A 20,286-nucleotide genomic window follows, 5' to 3' on the forward strand; every position below is an offset into this window, starting at 1 on the left:
GATATGTGTAACTTATAAGAACGAAAAGTTATCTATGATGTAATAATTAAGCAATACCTAGTTTAGAAAAGACTAATATAGGTAAATACGATATTTTATTATGGAACTTATTCAGGGAATCAACAATTCAATTTAAAGGAAAGAACGTATATATTCTTGTTTGTTATATAGCACGTATTTTATAATATTATTCCGTTGGTTTAACGACAATTAAAGAAAAAAATATAAACTAAGTAAGTATAAAAAACATAAACACGTCAGCGGTGCGAGTGAGTACGCATGCGTCGGTGTGAGAGGCCACAACGACGTACCAGGCAGGCAGTAGCCGGCGGGGAGAGGGCGGGGCGCGGGCGCGGGGCGCAGACCGAGCCGGCTCCGCTACAGCTCAACGAAACTAAACTCTTTAGTTGGATTTCAGAACATCAGACGGGCGGGCGTGTGTAGGATGGATCGTTAACATCATCAGCAGTTTTTTTCATTCCGCCTTCTAGCAGTGTTTGTTTATTACCTTCCGGCACACTTTCCGTAAATCCTTCTCGACGGTGGTGCTTTGTATTTTAAATTTTAATTTAGACGTTTATTTTCTATCTTTTAACATTGTTCCGATTTCACGTCGAGAAGGCGGCCGCACAAGTTTGAAAGCGGCTTTTCAAGAGTAGAACACCTACTCGTAATATTTCAATATCGCTGTATCACCTCATCAGATAATTACCAAGATGGTGAAGAAGGTTTCAGAAGAGAGTGTAGATAGTGGTAAGTTACATATACAATATTATTGTTTTTATTATAATTTGGTTTTGCAGTGGTGTACTGAAATTATTTTGAAATGTACCCTCTTTTTAGATTAATGTTTTTTTACTCGAATATAGTTCTACAATTAATGCCAACCGAAAAGTAATTAATATATCGGATGCTTTAACACCGAAAACTACCGCAAAACCAGAATAACCGAATAATCTTATTAGTAGACTAGTTAGTCAGCTTTTTCTATCAAATGGCTAATTTGAATTTTAGGTCTTTTCTAAACTTCCTTTTAAGAATGATTATTTATTACTTTTATTGAATAAAAAATATCAATACAGATATGATTAAGACGAACGATTATACGAATAATTATTTCGAGGTCGATTATTATTGATGAGTATATATTTTTTTTTACATTCTGTTAGTTTAGGTTGCATCATCTTTTTGAAGAGAAGTATGAAAAATTACTCGATTGAATTATAGGCTGATCAATGATGGATGACGGGTGATGGTCTTTTCTGTTACATTTTTTTAAATATTTTTTGTAGGTATATACAAGTTAATTATTGTTTTCTCTACTTTTATTTCTATTTATTGTATTATTAGTTACGTAGAGAATATTACTTATGCCTACATCAGACGTAGATCGCTGACTTATTATTGCTGATAGAAGTAGTACATTTTAATTATTATATTTCATTATTTTACATTATTGCAAACAGAAGAAAAAGTTTATTATTCTGATCACTTATTAAAATAAATTGATTTATTTATATATTGTTTGTTTTTTTTTTTCAGTAAAATCATTAACTGATAAAGAATTGCATGAAAGTATAAAGTTATTATATAGAAAAAAAAAAATTATACAAAGCACTGTCATTGTTTTATTTGTCAACTTCCGATGAAAGTAGATTTGTTAACAAATAATTTCTGTGGTCACGTCACATAATATTAAAACTACAGAAAGATACATCCAGTACTTTATATAAATTCAATTTCTCCTTTCAAATGTCAAAGTTGATAAGCTCTGCAGTTAGTAAGTACCTATATGATGTAGATACACGGACCGGCTGCAGATGAAGCTATAAAAGTACGCCGATATATAATACTTTGTTATTTCGTAACGTGTAGTTTCGCAATATCGTGGACAGTTTAAGGAAATTCAGGCTTTCTTTATTTTGTATTGAAATGTTTTACTTTAGTATGCAATTGTTTTGATTCCTATCGTTAGTAGTTTACAATCTTAGTATTCTTTTTATTGTGTCTAACTTGTAAGAGACCAAAAGACCTCCTATGAATGACAATTTTATATTCCATCAATAAGTGATGATTACAAGTCTAACAGAAGTTTAGAGAGAAGAGAGCACTAGTATGTGAAATAGATATTCTGCTTAAAAACATACTTCTTAGTAGAGTTTTGCTCTCCAGAAATATGCGTGTTCATATCATGGTTAAATTAATGAGAGTAAATTCTATCAATTACAGAAGGAATTATTACCGGTTTGAAATTGGCGAAGTAGAAAAGATTGACCTGATCTCCTCCTTTCTGAAGTCACTTGAAATTAAATAGTACTTGTATGAACCTTATATAAGTTACTTTGTATATATGTTAATATATTTATTATTTCTTCATAGAAACTACTGTTTCCTCTTTTTATTGTACGCACACTGCCCGCTGGTAATTAATGCTCCTTTCTATTCAGGATTTGTTGGAAGAGAACTCTTACAGAGTTAAGGTCGTCTGTTTTACGTCTTTATTTAATATACATTATATCATTGTAATTTTGTGGACAATAAAGTATAAGTAAATAAACTTTAGTTATTACTGTTAATAATATATCTGTAAATAATAGCACGACAATAAAAAAATGGTGTATTAATATATAAGTCAATACTAATATAATTGAAATTTTCGACAATATTTCATGTACAGAAACTATCTCGTTATAGCTTTACAGAGATGGCAAATTACACTTCCAGCGCGTATTCTATTTAACCAGTATTAATTTAGTGTCTCCGCGTTGAGAAATTGATGTTATGTTCACATCCTGTGTTCTGTAATGTTTGCCTATTATAAACATTTTCAATAATGGCGAGGTATTATTTGCATTACATAATGCTTAGTAGTAACATAATGCCTGTTACTGTAAAAGCCGAAATTACGGTAAATCTAAAATGGTCTATATTAACAACAGAGATATTTAGTATGTGGTGTTTGTATTCGTGGTCAGAAAGATAGGTTTGGTTTGGTGAATGGCCAAAAATGATTTTTGTTTTTACAAAAATTTTAAATCACATGTCTGCTTGTAGATATGTAATATGGGAATTATGTTTGTACTTGTAGATACATACAATTACGTTTTATGAATTAAAATATATTCAATTTAATTTGTCTACGAAATATGTCGTCGTTTTTTATCAATTTAGGACTTAATAATTTTATTTTGAAGGCTATCTACTTGATGAACGATTATAAATTCAGAATTATAAGTTATAGTAACGTTCCAAATTAAACTGAAGACTTATTGTAGCAAGTTCTGCAGAATACCATGTTACATAGATGTCCCATGTAATGTGATTGCCTACTGTATAACTAACTAGCTATTTTGTTCACAATAATGTTTTTGTCAATTTATCTATTGCGTTACATTTGTTTTTGTAACCTTAAATCTTTCTCAAAGTATTAAGTATTGTTAAATACATTATTAATACCTTTATCTTGATAAGCACAGAATTTGCAGGAAAATACTACCAATTTCTTTTAGTATTAAATCTGTAATTATGCCTGTATAACTTCATTATATGGTTTTTTCTCCGGTTATAATATGGAATGCGTATAAAATCTAATGTAATTACATTACGTACCCTCCGTAAGTTTATTTTCAACATGGCCGCTGAGGCGCGACGCCCCACGTTCATTGTCAAGGTCAACCACTAAAACAAAACATTCGACTTACCACATTAAGGCGAATTCACATTATCCGTGGTTAGTACATTATCAGCAGTCAATTAGTAGAACTCTCTGTAAGCTGGCAGCATAAGCAACTTAATATCCAATTCTGGGGGAAAGGGATTGTTAGTGATGGAGACAGAGAATCCCATTGTTAGCAATATACCCAACCAGGTCGATCATCTCGCGGTTCCCCTTGGAAACTATCATGGTTAATTCCTGATGAATTCATCATGATGGGCTAACTGGCCTGTTTTCATTCTCATCTATCACCCTTCACTAGTGCTCCACCAGCGTATCCCGTTAGCACAGGCGGGGTAACTATTCCATTTTCATCCACAAAAAAAAATCCAATTCTTGGCTCACATTCATCCCGATTGATGTGGATTGTATCCTCTAATTTCTCTCCTGTATGTACATTCGCCTTTAGGCAAGACCTTGAGGTATAGTCGGTGTTTTGTTACCATTACATAACTGGACTGCGATAATAGGTACCTATATGCATAGGTATAAATAAACATACGCTTGATAAGTGCCTTATGATTCATGGTATCTGTACATATATTCTACTACAGGCTATTGTGTATTGTGGTTGTTTACTACCTAAACATAATCTGAAGACTGGAAGAGGATTATTATTAGTCCACGTCATTAATTCATTATCATCCAATCAGCTGGATTGATTAATGTACAATTGTCGTGGGATTCGTGCAACTGTCTAAGTGTTTTCAGTTTTTCATCGACGCAATGGATCTGCAAATTAAAATATGTTCTAATGAAAATTACTCATTGTTACCTTTTTGTACTGTTGTTTCAAAAGATTCACACAAAAATACAGTTTCTGCAATCAAGGCCAACTCAAGGTCCTCTTATAAATATAACAAAGCAAAAAATATTATCAGTTCATCGAACTCTATTATATAAGTATTTATATTAACGTCGTTCACAAGGAGTGTCCTTTTCCAATTGGATATCACATCGGATTGTAATTCGATTCTGTGTTGATTAAGAGTTAGTCATTCGTGTCTATCAGTTGAGTAAAACTGTGTAACCTTGACCGAGACTACTATATGCCGGTGCGGCGTAATATGAAGCCCCGTTCCCCTCGACCCTACTGCGCCTTCTGCAAATCGATTTCTGTTTTGACGCGACCACTTGCATAGGACCTCCTAACATTGGTTAACATGTTCCCTTTTTAGTATTTTCTCTCCCTAGTGTCCGGGCATACGCAAGCTGATGTATATAGGGTATCTATATTTGTTTGCTTTACTTTGTATGCATCAGAGGCGCTACTCGTTCTCCTAAATATGGTGCCACTAAATCGCCCGGGTTACCATGTCGTTTATATATGTAGGTATCTACATCATAATGTTATCATCTATATTAGGCATGAGGGTTAGATCACTGAATAGTGAAAGTGCTTCGTATTATACAGTAGTTATAGTTCGAAACGCCCTCATCGAAGTTTCACCGAGATGTTATCTATGTAGTTTAGTTCGGTAGCTGTGCCAGACCGCCTTGGCAGTTTATTTAACACCACAGTTCTACTTCTAGCCGACTCGACTTTGCTCTTTGAATATACAATTATTGTTAACTCCAATTTATTTAGCTACTGATTTAGAAATGACAGGCTGGTTTTGCAAGCACTCGTGACTCGTCGCATATAGATAAAGTTAATTGGCTTGATATGATCTTTAAATGTTTGTAAGTATATTAAAGATCAATTGAGAGTAAATAGTTAAGGGCATTTGTGTGCAATTAGAAAGTATATTCGACGTTTAGCCGCTTAGGGGTATGAAACAAAAGCACAATGTGCTTGTGATCTGACTAGAAAGCGCTTTAAGCGAATTGACAAGACTAGAAAGTAGAAACCTAACGGCTTAACGGGCAAATATATAGACATTGTTAGGATCAAGCAGAATTTGGTGGTTAATTACTTTTCAAATGCTTAGTATTCTGTAGTTCTGTTAGGAAAAATGTTATCAAATTTTTCATCATCCTATCAATAATATATCATCATCATTAATAATAGCGTTTACGTTTTCGATCTTATATGTTCATTTCTAGGTCCGCCGGTAGTATACATTCTGTTTTTGTTTCTTTCTAACCCACTATAAAAAAAAAATTCTATAATCAGCATCGCGAAGCCTAAAATAATTTTCTTTTTTAATTTTTTACACGTAACTAGCACTTGATTACTCTAAATATGTATAACATGATTATATAATTAAATTCACCGTTGATTGTATAACCAATATAATCACCTGCTTCCATTGATTTCCATGTTATTAGGTTAATTTCTTATACATATCAGTTAATAATATACTTAATTTCCATTTAGAAAAATTAAATTGGCCATGGATACATTTTTAATTCTGTCACTTATTTTATTAACATAATAGCAAGGTGATTACTACTTTAATAACCTTTTGTTTGATAAGACGTCGTGCATTTTCTGGGGCAAACCATTGTTTTCGGTTTGACCTCGGATGGAGAAGTGTTAAACTTCTGTGTTCAAGCGATCCCGTTTCGTAAAATTTTTGGACAAATTGCACATCGGGACAGTTAGTAATGGGGTTTAACTTTTTTATTGTTAGCAACATGTTTACATCTCAGGAGTCAGTAGAATTTGTCTTCAAGGGCCTGCTTTCTTCTTCACCTAACTTCCCTCACTGGTGCTTTGCTGGCATATACCGATAGTGCAGGAGGGGTTATCATTTCATTGCTTCTTTAAAAAAAAGTAAAATAAAGTGGTTTTTACATAACTGCCCACGTTGGCGAGCCAAGTGTCTGGTCCACGTGGCGTCAAGACGCACGGCGTGTCACGCGAAACGATGCATGTGGATCTCGGGGTTACATAGCGTGTATTCGATTACATCGTTGTTCTGCTGACGACTGTTTTTTTTTTTTATTTTAATATCAGATTATTTGCGTGAGAGCAATCGATATGACGGCGGTGTGTTTCCGTGCCCAAATCTCGATTTTGGTAAAACTGTAATGTCTCTTATATGGATTTCTAATTTAATCTAGTTAACATTTCTTTTTGTAATATCAAATTAGGGAAAGTTTATCAAATATTTATCAGCTGTTTTTGAATCTATTATGTATCCTTCTCGTTAGAATTGTGATACTTTCTTTGTTATCCTAATGTAGTATTACTTTTGTAAAATTTTAGTACTGATAGCTTCATCTCCGGCTCCTAAGACCAAAATTAATGTTGCTAGCTTCAATTACTTTGTTCTTGTGTAGATGATGTCCAGTTTTTGCTTTATTTGTTATAAATTTAGGTCATTTATGTGCAATGTTTATAAACAAAATCGTAATTATATTCCTGTTATACATTAAATATCAATTTCTATACACATTTAGCACATTTATATGTATGTAAACAGGAAGTTTGTATGTTGAAACGGGCGATTGTATGCGTGGGCGTGGCTCGAACGATTGTTACAATCGTTCACCTATTGCGCATTTGCCGGTTGCTATTTGCCGTAATACGTACATATATGTATATTATGTATATTTGTACGTCCTAAAGTGAGGTCACCGCGTGCTGTTAATTGTTAAATTTCGTTTTTATTATCTCCTTATTTGTCGAATGGAGCGTGTGTTCCATACAATCTACACGCAACACTTACGCATTCATTATAAAACAGAATATGCAGATTTTATACGTTTAAAACGCTTAAATGCAATCAAATCGTATTAGTAAGCTAAGTTGGGTGCTACGATAAGTATCTTCCTTGTGCTTGAACAAGGTACGAGGAAGATACTACGTGCAGTAAATACAATTTTGTGGTGCACGTAACTAGGTGATCTCGTCTTCCTGCATAAGATCAGTGTTCGATCAAAACTAGGTTTCATAGCCGAAACCGAAACGGAATTTGGGTTTCTGCTCTAGTTTTCGCCTAGACTAAAACCAAAACTTCTTTTGAGGTTAATTTGAATTAAGTTCGGCCAAACACTACATTAGTAAACAAACGATACTTGAACTTGAATTAATACAGTGGTTGTTACTTGTATCTGAATTATTGGAGAAAACCTACAACTTTTTTTTTATACCTAGTTAGGTATCGCTAATATTTTAGTATCACTATCTACATTCTAAGCTACTTACAAGGTAGGCTCGAAAGATTAGTGTTCTTGTTGCTGCCCTAATTCTTGCTTAGTTGCGTTTATACTTTTAATTCGTTTGATGAACGCATGTTTACTTCCAAAACTTGTCTCCCTGATACCTCTTAGAACAAGAAACATATCCGGATCCTCCATTCAGCACATGCCAATTGGTAATGTAAGGAGCTTATATGTGACGAGACTGGTGGTCGCTTGCAGCAGAAGCTGAACGTTCTCGTAACGTAGGCGCGTACGCACCGTCAGTGGGTGCGGCCATGTAGGTCGTTGAACCGGCTTTGTTTGCCAGCTCAGCTTGCACAGTCACGTCCCACGTCACAGCTACTACATTATAGATGACAAACGTGACGCTCTCCCTTACAGAATACGCATAAATATTCCCAGAAGACTAAATTGTTTCGACCATTCTACCGTGATATCATTGTCAATTTTAATTCAAATCAATTACGAGTAAATTTTAATTAGTACAGATTTAAAACAGTTTAAAAAACAATTATTGTAATAAATATCTCTATTCCCTGATCATTGTTTATTTAATAAATAATATAAGTATACTTTATTTGCATTATACATTATAAGGAATAAGCAAGACGATTAATAAATGTAACGATATAATTGCATGAGTACAGTAAGACAGTCTTATTGCTGAAAGCAATCTTTTGTTTATTCTGGCGGTCTATGGCATACATAAACATAGGGCCGCAATTTGAAATCCAAACATGGTGAAAACATTTTAACAATAGCTTGGCTATGAATACGAGTGAGAGCCGATGGTCTGAACTCTTTTCATTGTATTGTAACGTACATATGGCATGCATTAGGTCATAAATAATAAATTCATATAGGCATTTATAATCAACGATAAAATTGAAACTCTTGTGAAATATTGTAATAACTTATTTGGATTCTAAAATTTTCCATAAACAATAACACTTGTGTAATTTTATAAAAGTACTTATACTGCATAATTAATATAAATAAATTATTACTTGTTAAAATTATTTAATAAGCATTTTATATAAAATTAAGCTCTTTACAAATGCATAGGTATACATTAGACAAGAGGTTAATTTAGAAGTCTTTTTATTGATTTCATTCAAGATTAGGTTCCTTCCAAGTTTTTTATGAATCAGACGAATTTCTTTTCATCCGTAACTAGCAGCCTTTACCGGTTTTGCATAGCTTTTTTTAAAATAAAATTTATATAGCCCATTTTATTTCATGTTAATGTAGCTTTTAATACGTAAAAGATTTTTTAAATCAGTATTTTTTAAGATTATACATTACTTACATTAAAAAAAATTATCTTCTTTATAATATTACGTTTAGATTATGTATTTAAAAACATATCTATTTATAAGAACATTATTATGTATGGTATAGCCAATGACCTCGTTTCGTATAACGGTAATAAATTGTTTATTAAGGTAGGCTCATCACAGTCCACATAAGCGATGTAGTTTCTTGTAAGCATCTGTGACAAAATTCTCTTAATCTATGGTTGGTGATAAATAGAAAAATATTAAATTGATGTTGAATCGAGCGATTAATTTTGCTTAGATATCCACATATAATAGATTTATGTTCGGATAAGTGATAAGACTATCAAGTAATTGTTTTGAATTTAGCAGTAATTATTAATATTTGAAAACTGCCCCACTATTTAACCTACATTTTACTAATCAATTTGAAGTACTCACTGGGAACAGTATCAACAGTGTTGAGGGGTGGAATTAAATGTTTTATAATTTTATCAGTTGTTTTATTATTATTATTTATGATTCTACAATATTTTTTTTTAAATGTGGCACAACACTTTGTTTTTATTTTTAAGTATTTTTTTAACACAGAGTAGTTAGTAGTAGTAACATAAAAGATAGTTGTCAGCATAGAGTTTTTTTTTTTTAATTACTAAACTATCTTTAACAACCAGAAATAAAAACAATCTTTCTCTCTCTCTCTACAATCTCACTAGAATAGTTTTTCACATTTTGTAATTATTTGCGCTAAGGTCTATATTAATAAGGTTGGCATAATTGTGCTAGGAGCCTGTTATTTAGTATATACGTATAGATAATAAGCACTTAGCATTATGACAGGGAACTATTTAAAACCATTACTGAATATTACTGAAATCTGACCTGGTAAACGTTTTACCCACTATCAGCAACTACTGGCTTCATCGAGATGAAGACTGTCCTACCTTTAGTGTTAGATTAAACAATATACATTTACAAAAAATCATTAAAATTGGTTAACCGGTTTCGGAGATTAGTATGAACGGACATTATGATATAGGGTATGTTTTTGAATATTAATATTGTGCATAACTTATAAAGATTTGTATGTTTGTCGCCAGGCGTCGGCCGTTGCAGCAGCCAGTCGGGCAGTGAGCGAGACTCGGACGAGAGCCCGCACGGCTCCGAACCCTCAGCGCCGGTCTCCATTCCCGACAGCGAGGATCTTCAACGGCGTAAGGAAGAGGCGCGCAGGAAGCGCCGAAGGAAGAAGCGTTCCGGCAGCTCTGTCGTCACGTCATGTTTTCAAGGTGAGAATTCGAAATAAATGTCATTGGAAGTCTAAGAGATCTTTTTGTTATTGGTTTTGGTACACTCGCCAGAGGGAGACTTTGTACAAAAACCGTCTGCCTCCATGCGTATGTCTGTCCTACTCATGTTTCTGTCATGTAATATTTGTGCTTGCATGACTGTGTTTCGGTTTTAAGAGTTGGATGTATAAGGCAGTGAAATGTAGGGGTTGGTCACACAGTCCTCAGGAATGGCAACGCATGAGGGGTACCATGGGCGTCACGATACATTCTATGACGTTTGTTTCTATTATGTGTATAAGAGGTAGTTACCGGTTTCCCTTGTTGGGCCGTCAGCTTGTTTGCCATTCTAAATTTAAATATAAAAAAGTTATTGCTATTTATGTTATGAATTATGGAAATCTGAGCATGTTATATGTATGTAAAATATATTTTTATGCATTAAAACCCTGCATTCCTTATTCAGTATTCCCTCCGTGGTGTAACTGGGAACACGCTCAGCCCGGATAGCAGAGAGGTGTGGGTTCGAATCCCATCAGATCGAGCTGCCGGAAGGTATTTTTTTAACTTATTAATAATTTAATTTGTCATTGATTGAGGCGAAACTTCTTGTATAAAACAAGGTATTTACTACATTAAACAATGAGAGTGCTCCATGAAATGGCAAAACAAATGGCGACCCACTATAGGTATGCCCTTTATGCAACCAGTAATCTACTTCTCCTGTAACATCTCATTTCAGAGGTGGTTATGACTCTAAGCAGGCCCTTATTTAAGTCACCGTGCCGAAATATGTTATATCTTGTTGCAGATCTTTATAAGCTGACTGGCGAGATATTGGGCGAGGGCGCGTACGCATCTGTCCAAACATGTGTGAATATCTACACGGGCCAGGAGTTTGCTGTGAAGGTCATCGATAAGGTGCCAGGCCACGCCCGCGCCCGGGTGTTCCGCGAGGTGGAAACCTTCCACTACTGTCAGGGGCACCCTAACATAATCCAGCTCATCGAATTCTTTGAGGACACAGACAAGTTCTACCTTGTCTTCGAGAAGGTGAGCAGATATTTTCGTTAATATTTTTAGACAGATTGAAAAGGTGGAAGTTTTTATCGCTTCATTTCTAGTCGAGATGTGGATTTAAATAGATATCGCAGCTGCATGTGTTTTGCTATACTTTTTTGATTCTAAATTGGCTTAAAAGAGACTATTTGAACCGTCTAAGCTATTCGAAGTTTATATATGACATCTATTTAGAAGAATTTTAGAATGTTTACAAAAATAACATTACAACTATTTTCGAAAAAGTTTGACGCGGAAAGAGTTTGCTAACAATAAATAGATTTTGTAATATCACAGTAAATACTATCTTTTCTAATAGTATCCGTATAGCGTCATCTATTTCCATCTGTATCTGTGGCTCTTCCTGAAGACACACGTAGGTAGGAATTACACCTATTTGTTTAGTTAGGATTACGTAGGATTGTAGATGACTACAAAATAATTAGGTACTATTTTTGCTAATTGGAAAATATCACGACTTTATTTCAAGCAAGTTGCACAAAACGACCACCATAATGTAAGGACATTATGGGTTATATATACATGTCTATTTTGCGTTAATACTACGCACAATTCAGCAATTCTATCTATTGTCTTGACAAATTATCATGCCACTGTTATTAGACAGCCTATTCTGTCCTCAATTTGCATAACTCTAGCCAGGAATTTATTTCGGATCGTCAATATGTACATTAATCTAATGATGGCACGCAACATTTATTATTTTTCGCTGATAAATATCCGCGGGCAAGTGAAGTAAATGAATTTCTTCCAGTATTGGATTTTATTTGAATAACTTCATTCATAATTCAAGACACAATTATTTCTGCTACGCCAAATTAGTCTCAGTTGCAATCGATTTGATTAAAAGACGTTGGTATTTTAAATTTATTTCTAAGGTATTTTTTTATTAGCCTCTTGTAATATTTTGTGGCTACTATTTGACTATTTGCCTGGCACGCAGTTATAAAATGTAATGTTGTACATCAAAAAATATTTTAGGTAATTTTTTTCATTATTAAGGTCTAAGTAGTTTATTTTAACTGCATTAGTTTCTTTTACACGGAATATTATTTATAAAATATCGAGATTGTATAACACCATGCAACAACATGTTTTTTTTTACAAAGACAACCTTTGGGTATTGGGTAGAGACACTAATTGGCGAAAGAAGCGTATCAAATAAAAAAAAAGACCGCTCATGTGAATAAAACATGTGTAATAATATATACATTTAAATAAATATAATATGTTAATTATGATTCAAGTAACGATTAAATTTTCTGTTGGTACCCCTTATGGGGGAATGCTGAAGGACATCTCTTGGCCTATTCCGTAAGGGACTGCAGTGAAGACAGACATATAAAAAACAAATACACAAGTTACAGTAAAAAAAAATCCTGTCGTGTTCTATTCAAAATTGTTTTTCATTTGTTGGCATTTTAAGAAATAAAGTTATATGACAAAAACATTTATAATGAATGCGTTACATACATATTTTTCATGTCACATTATTGTGACTTTAGTCATATCACTATACAATTGCAAATTTCTTAAAACGTTTTTTTTTTCTTATTAATATTTCGGGGGACTGGAGTCACGCGAGTTCCGTTGACTTATGAGTCAAATACAATAACAAATACGCCATTATAAATTATAAATACAAAGTAGATAGGTATGAATAGCTATTAAACAATAAAATTTTAACAGGCGTTTTATTTTTTTTTTTCGCTACAAGACAGACATATCAGTATTATTCGCGTTTAACAAGAATGTTCATTCATGTTACCATTTTGTACTTTATATATATGCTTAGTAGGTAATGTTTTGGAATGCCATTGATGTTTAATTAAATATTACTCATATTATTGTTAATACCTATTACTTTGTTATTTGTTACCAGTACCTATTCAATTATTTAATATAGGAAAATTATAACAATAAATAATAATTTATTTGTTTACTTAAAGGCACATTGATGACTAGTTGATACATAATACTTATAAATAACAGATGTATAATACAGTTGCCAAATTTATAGGTTCAACAACCTATTTCAATGATTAAGTTAAGAATTTTAAGTAAACGCCTGAACAGATCTTTATAAATTGTCGCTTACAACCATCTCGATCATGTCAGTTTTCAAACAAAAAATACACATTATAATCGGACCATTTGTCACAAAGACACACAAACATGTCAAACTTATAATACTTTTCGCTAGTCGCTATTACATTTATTTCGATTCTAGAAGATCCAAGATAAAAATCTCCATAAAGTGGTCAATTTTCCATTGAATCACCATGATGGGTAGGAAATATACTTTCTAATTGAGTTGGCATGATGTAGATAATTGTATTTTTGCGTTTTCGCAATTTTATAACGAAATTCGAAAAATATATATACTGGTTGTATATAATAAGAACATAGGTACAAACATATAGATACTGTACAGGTTACTAAATAAGTCACTATTCCGTGTTCGAGAGTACTTCTTTTCTCTACACTTCGATATAGTTGTTTATTAAAATCTCAACAGTTCTATTTCTAGCTTACTTAGTAGATCAATCTTTCATAAGCTTTACTTAATTACATTTTCTCCTCAGTGTTTAGAAGTAGTTAGGTATTCTTTATAAAATTAACAGACAATTTTATATAAGGCTGCATAGATATAATTATATAATTTACTTATATTAGTATATCCAGGTATTTGTATCAAAAACTCATTTCAACAATTTGACTATAGGCACTGTCACAACATGACGGTCAAAAACTCTTCTATCTCATGATTATACTCGTGGGCTTTATATTGTTTTATTGTTAAAAGTTTCGTAAGTGCGTATTATAGCTGCTCATGAATGAGTGTCTCAAATGGTCCCGTAACTAGTCGAGTTATCTCGACGAAAATACACGTTAGTTAAACCGGTATTCGTTATATTAAAATGTACATCGTTTGTGCAATTTAAAGATATTTATACGTGATATAATGCTTGTTCTAGATCAACGGCGGTCAGCTTCTATCTCGCATCCAGGAGCACCACTATTTCTCAGAACCGCAAGCCGCCGAGATTGTGCGCGAGATTGCAAACGCGCTGCACTTTCTGCACGGCAAGGGTGTTGCCCACCGCGACCTCAAGCCGGAGAACATCCTGTGCGTGCACCGCGACCGACTGTGCCCCGTGAAGATCTGTGACTTTGATCTAGGCAGTGGGATCAGCTTCACTTCGAGCCTCGCCAGTCCGCTGGCAACGCCGCAGCTGATGACCCCTGTAAGTTCCACCTAATAATTTATTTTTTACCAAACAGAGATAGTAAATAGGTTTCAGGTTACCTGATGATGATGATGATAATTAATCACGGCATCCCAAAAACAGTGTTTAGAAGCGAATTGCCAGTTGATGATCTTTTAAAAATACTTAGAAAAGTTATTATAAGCATTCCTCCTGGAAGTTCTCTTGTCATTTAGGTTATGGCGTTTATATTACAATAAATATAGCGTACACGGTAGTGGCTTATTCATCATATTTTACTTCCATATGGTGGTGAAGAACTTATCCACATACACAGTGTATTAACTAACATTATTCCGTTGTATTTTTAAATTGTCGAAGGATAAACAAAGCATCAGTGCATAGAAGAAAACACGAAACAAAGATTAAAAATAAATGCTCCTACAAATTTCGGTACTGACCTACTTATTTTTCAGTTACTTATTCAGGAAGTTATATTTGGGGAGGTTTATATAGGCGTGTCTAGTTTTTGGGTGTGAGGGGAGGATGGCGGGCGGCTTATATATAGGTATGGGCTAAGGATTTGGGGTGGGGGAATAAATAGAATGTACCAAATTTATTGGGATATACGGAAAAGTCTGTCTAGGTTTCAATTTCGGTTTCCGAAAAACCTAGTGAATATTGAAAAGAATTATATAAAAAGCAGATTCATTCATGAATTGTGCACAAATATATACAAAGTTTATGTGGTTTTTAAAAGTCGACCTTCTTTTACAAATCTTTGTAGTGATGAATTATTATTATTAATAGAGGGATATTTTGTCCTATCGTGTATTAATTGTGCCGCTAAGTAAGTTCCCGTATGCTGTATTTCGATTTGAAGAGTGAGATGTAGCAGTGAAATTGCTGGTTACTGTGTATTAAGGGTATTATTGTGATCATCACGTCAGGTGTAGACGTCCACTGTTAAACATAGGCCTTCGCCTCAGGAGGTTTTGCTAGTAGTCGTCACGCTTAGTAGGCGGGTTGGCAACCGTAGTTAACCTTTGGTGATGTTTTATGAGGGATGCTGCTACTCATCTCTCGACCATTATGTTTCCTTAGTCGCCTCACGGCACTATCATGATGTCAAGAGACATTATTATGACATTATGAGAAATATTAGAATCTGTCCAGCATTTCCAAAGTTTGCTTATTGTATGGAAGCAAGAAACTTACTTTTCAACAACGTCAGTAATAAGTTTATATTTATTATGTGAACTTCGCAGCTCCAAGATATTGATTCGAACTTCTGATAATTGCCAACAGGTGGGCAGTGCAGAGTTCATGGCGCCAGAAGTGGTATCTCTGTTTGCGGGGTCAGCAGCGACGCATTACGACAAGCGCTGCGATCTGTGGTCGCTGGGCGTCATTGCCTATATCCTGCTGTGCGGGTACCCACCATTCCGCGCCGACTGCGGCGCGGATTGTGGCTGGGAACGCGGCGAGAACTGCCGCGCTTGTCAGGACCTCCTCTTCACTTCTATACAGGTACGATTTGTTTTATTACGTATTTGTCTTTACTTAGGGACAATAAGGTCTTAAACTACGAATGAAACAAAAAAAAAAAAACTTGGAACTTATTTTTACTTCGTTACTTAGTCTTTGTATAATCGAATATCATTTAATTCATTGGTTATCATAATTATAGCATTTAATTCTTCACTGTAGAATATGAGCTTCCCCAGTAAATTAATACAAGTGTAATGTTAGCATTAATATTCCAAAAATTCTAAAGTCGAAGGAACTTTAAAAACGACTTTTGCTTTCATTTTAACAACTAACATCGTTCTCACATTGACCTCGACTTAGCACAGATAAGAGCAAACTTTCAGATTTGTCCAGTGCAACTGGCACTGTTTTTGCTATCGTATTGTAAATTAGAAATGATGTATTGTCGAACAGGAGGGACGGTACTCGTTCCCGGAGGAGGAGTGGTCCCACATCTCGTGCGAGGCCAAGGAGCTGATCGGGCAGCTGCTGGTGCGCGAGGCGTCGCACCGGCTGAGCGCCGAGCGCGTGCTGCAGCACCCCTGGCTGCGGCGCGCCGACCCGCACGCACACTTCCCGCCGCTGCAGACGCCCATCAATATCAAACGGTTGGTGGCTTTCACACGACTCCCAAGTAGACTACCGTTTCACTCATCATCATCATCATATCAGGCGTTAACTGTCCACTGCTAAACATATGTAGTTCTGGAGGGCTTTGCCCCACCCAAGGGAAAGGAAGGAGTGGCCCATTCAATGCTGGGCTCTCACGGCTATTTTTCATTTCCATAGTTCTTAAAAATGTTAATAAACAAATAATTGGCCCGATTATAAGAGTCTTACTGATGTCTATTATATATAACTATAATATTATATATGATATAACTATTATATTGATTGAATATTTCGAAATGTCACTATTTTCATTTAGGGATTGGAATGATAGAGATAGAGGTAAAGTGCACCAAATAAAGAAGATTTTGGTGCTAGAAAAAGTGCATCAGCACCAATTGAAGCTATTTATACAGAAAAGAACCACATTATATTGGATACCCATAGGAGATTGCAATTTTCTGCATAACTAACTTCAATTATGCTGTGTAAATGAAAGCTTCGACTAGATAAAGTGATAATAGTGCAATGATTGAGTAGAGCTGACTAAAAGATGTTGTAGCAATAGAAATTTAAAAAGGTGTACAATATGGTAATTGTTTAATCAAACAACAACTCTAACTTCGTATATCATTGCCAACAGGAACATGTCGGCGCGCAACCTGTCCAACTTCGCGGAGTCCGCGATGGCCGTGAACCGGGTGATCCAGCAGCACTTCTCCATGAACTACTCGTACATGGAACGGCCGACGGCGGCGCTTCGCTGCAGCAAGTCGTGCTACCCGAGCCCGGACGCGGCGCTCGAGCTGCCGCCGCCGCACGACAGCATCCTCGAGGCGGACGAGCTCGAGCGCTACTGCTCGCCGCCGTTCGGCCTCTCGCCGCCCACCGACTCCGAGCTGCTGCGCCGCCGGCTGCAGCACGCCGTCGACAAGCCGCTGCCGGTGCACTAGCTCCGCGCCCCGCCGGCACGTCCTCCCGAGCCCAGTGTGCTGGCGGCCGGCGCACGCTACCGCCCCCTAGCGGCTTGTCAGTCGACGTTCGGCCGCCGGCGGAGCGCGCGCGGCCCGCAACATTCCACCGAGCGCCTCTCGCCGGGCCGCGCGGCCACCACCGGTTCAGACTGTGCCAATGGAATATATTCCTCCAGTGATACGTGACCGATCGCCGCTCGGCGAACGGACCTTATACATAGAGCTATAACAGTTTTATTTGAGCCTTTTAAAGATATATTTTTATGAATAAACAAAAAACGACTGAATAGTTTTATCGATATGTAGATATGATGATGTATTTGTGAGTTATGTGGAGGCGGTGCATCTGCACGCCCGTGACCGAGACGGTCGTTAAAAATCGTATTATATTGAGATAGTTGTGCTGATCTACATAATATTATTATTATCGACTACAGTTTCTTTTTTTTTTTTTGGATTTATAAAATCCGCAATTTTGAAATTGAGCTTATGTATTTGTGTAAATCGCCTTTCGTTTGTGGCCTATCCTTGCAATAAATAGAAATTACTTTATGTCATTTTCGATGGAGTTTTTGGATACTAGTCTGTTTATGTGATCGTTATTTGCATTTTTACCAACGATGAAAAACCACATCTCATTAATTAAGAACGAATAAAATGTTTTATATAAGAGTGTTAAGATATAATTAATATGTGACATTTTTATAGGTGCAAGTGTTACTTTAGTTTCGCGTATTTTTTTGATCCGTACAAATAGAGCATCCTATCGTATGCACTTATTTATGGATGAGAGGGATAAAAAGATCACTTGTGAACTGATTAATTGAAATGTCATATATTGGAATCGAGCTGTGTTGGTTGGTACGATAAGTGTTGCATGGGGTTCCGTATTAGAGCTGCCATTAAACATTGTGATCAGTTTGAATACTTTTATATTGCTGAAAGTGTAAGCGTTGAAGTAATGTTAAGTGTAGACCTGTGCTAGTAGACCTGCGTACAAACAATATTGATTGGAGAAAGGTTCAGACGACCTTACTATTGGCCGTTATTGTTTTTTATTCACAAATTTTATATTTAAATTGAATATTTAAGATTCCTAATTCTATATTTTATAGTCAGGTGGCTTATCCAATCAATACTAAATATTAACTGCGCAGAAAATTGTTAAAATTTTGTTTTCGACTAAATCATTGATTTGAACTGTCACTGAAATACAGATGTTTGAATTTTTTACATGTTTTGTTTTATTTTGCATTATACTAATTGCTGACTGAGCGTCCGATGGAGAAATGGTAATCGTCGTTTTTGTAACTAATATTACATAACCCTGTTGACTAGGGGAAAGGGATTGTTAGTAATGGAGACTGGGAATCCCATTGCTAGCAATATACCCAACCAGGTCGACCTCCTCGCGGTTCCCCTTGGAAACTATTATGGTTAATTCCTGATGAATTCACCATGATGGGCTAACTGGTCTGTTTTCATTCTCATCGGTCACCCTTCACTAGTGCTCCGCCAGCGTATCCCGTTAGCGCAGGCGGGGTTACCATACCATTTTTACCCATCAAAAAAAAACCCTGTTGAATTGCCATGTTTATTCCTAATGTTAGTCGCACACGTTATGGTCATATTGAACTATTACTTATTTAGTAACAAATATATAAAGTTTTTCTTATACATATGTAGTTAAGAAAAATTATATACATGACATATATAAAATTTGTATGGCTTAAATATCAAATGTAATAACGTAGGAAGTAGTGCTACCTGCTGAATCTCAAGTCTGGATTAATTCTAACATATCGCTGCAAGTAACTTGATCAATTGATTTTCACGGTAATCCCTCAGTTGAATGCGATAAAACGAGAAATGTCAATCCGGTTCGTAGGACCAATTTAATTTTAGACAAACAAGCTGTTCTTTGATTGGTAAAAATTGAAAATATTTCTACTTATCATATATATTTCTATAAATGGGGATTCACCAGAGGAAGACTATAAAAGTCGTTTGCTTGGTTACCTCTATCCTATTCGTGTTTTCAACCGTAAAGGAGTTGTTTGCATGGCTATGATATATATTTTATATGGCAGTGAATTTATAGGGTACAGAGGAATACTACCTTAGTTTTCATGCCAATGCATGGGGGGGGGGAGTATTACGGGCTAAACAGTATACTCGTGTTATGTCCATGATACTGCTCATGTCTATAGGCGACAGTTACCGCTTTCCATCAGGTGGACCGTCAGCTTGTTTGCCATTTTAAGTTGCATAAAAAAACATATCAAGCGGAGGAAGTTCCAGGTAAAAGCTAGTATCATGCGTGGGCTTAAAATCTATTGCTTCTTTCCGTTAGTTTGACAGTTGAATAGTGCATACCAGAAGATTGAGACAGAGGAAAATGGAACTTGCCGTGTGATTCTCTGCAGCATCTTTATTTAGATTATACCCCAAGGTTATTTTAATGGGTGTTAATGAAATGATCACTTCGTCTGCTCTAACGGTATACGCTAG

At 35.3% G+C, this 20,286-nt stretch overlaps 1 protein-coding gene across 1 annotated transcript; it reads left to right on the forward strand.

Annotated features, from left to right (window-relative positions):
• The first annotated feature begins 392 nt into the window (after positions 1-392).
• On the forward strand, positions 393-19,008 carry LOC113511757 (MAP kinase-interacting serine/threonine-protein kinase 1-like). Its single transcript, XM_026895473.3, has 7 exons — positions 393-753; positions 10,185-10,373; positions 11,185-11,426; positions 14,432-14,701; positions 15,971-16,192; positions 16,607-16,800; positions 17,445-19,008. The coding sequence occupies exons 1-7, from the start codon at positions 717-719 to the stop codon at positions 17,752-17,754; spliced, it is 1,464 nt and encodes a 487-aa protein (XP_026751274.1). The 5' UTR covers positions 393-716; the 3' UTR covers positions 17,755-19,008.
• Positions 19,009-20,286: the final 1,278 nt, after the last annotated feature.

This window comes from Galleria mellonella, unplaced genomic scaffold, assembly GCF_026898425.1.
Source record: "Galleria mellonella isolate WM207_F2 unplaced genomic scaffold, CSIRO_AGI_GalMel_v1 utg117, whole genome shotgun sequence".
NCBI lineage: Eukaryota > Metazoa > Arthropoda > Insecta > Lepidoptera > Pyralidae > Galleria > Galleria mellonella.

Coding starts and splice junctions, on each gene's coding strand:
- LOC113511757 (XM_026895473.3), top strand. CDS start 717: ATGGTGAAGAAGGTTTCAGAAGAGAGTGTAGATAGTG. Junction 11,427..14,431: donor TCTACCTTGTCTTCGAGAAG/GTGAGCAGATAT, acceptor TGCTTGTTCTAG/ATCAACGGCGGTCAGCTTCT. Junction 16,193..16,606: donor TCCTCTTCACTTCTATACAG/GTACGATTTGTT, acceptor ATTGTCGAACAG/GAGGGACGGTACTCGTTCCC.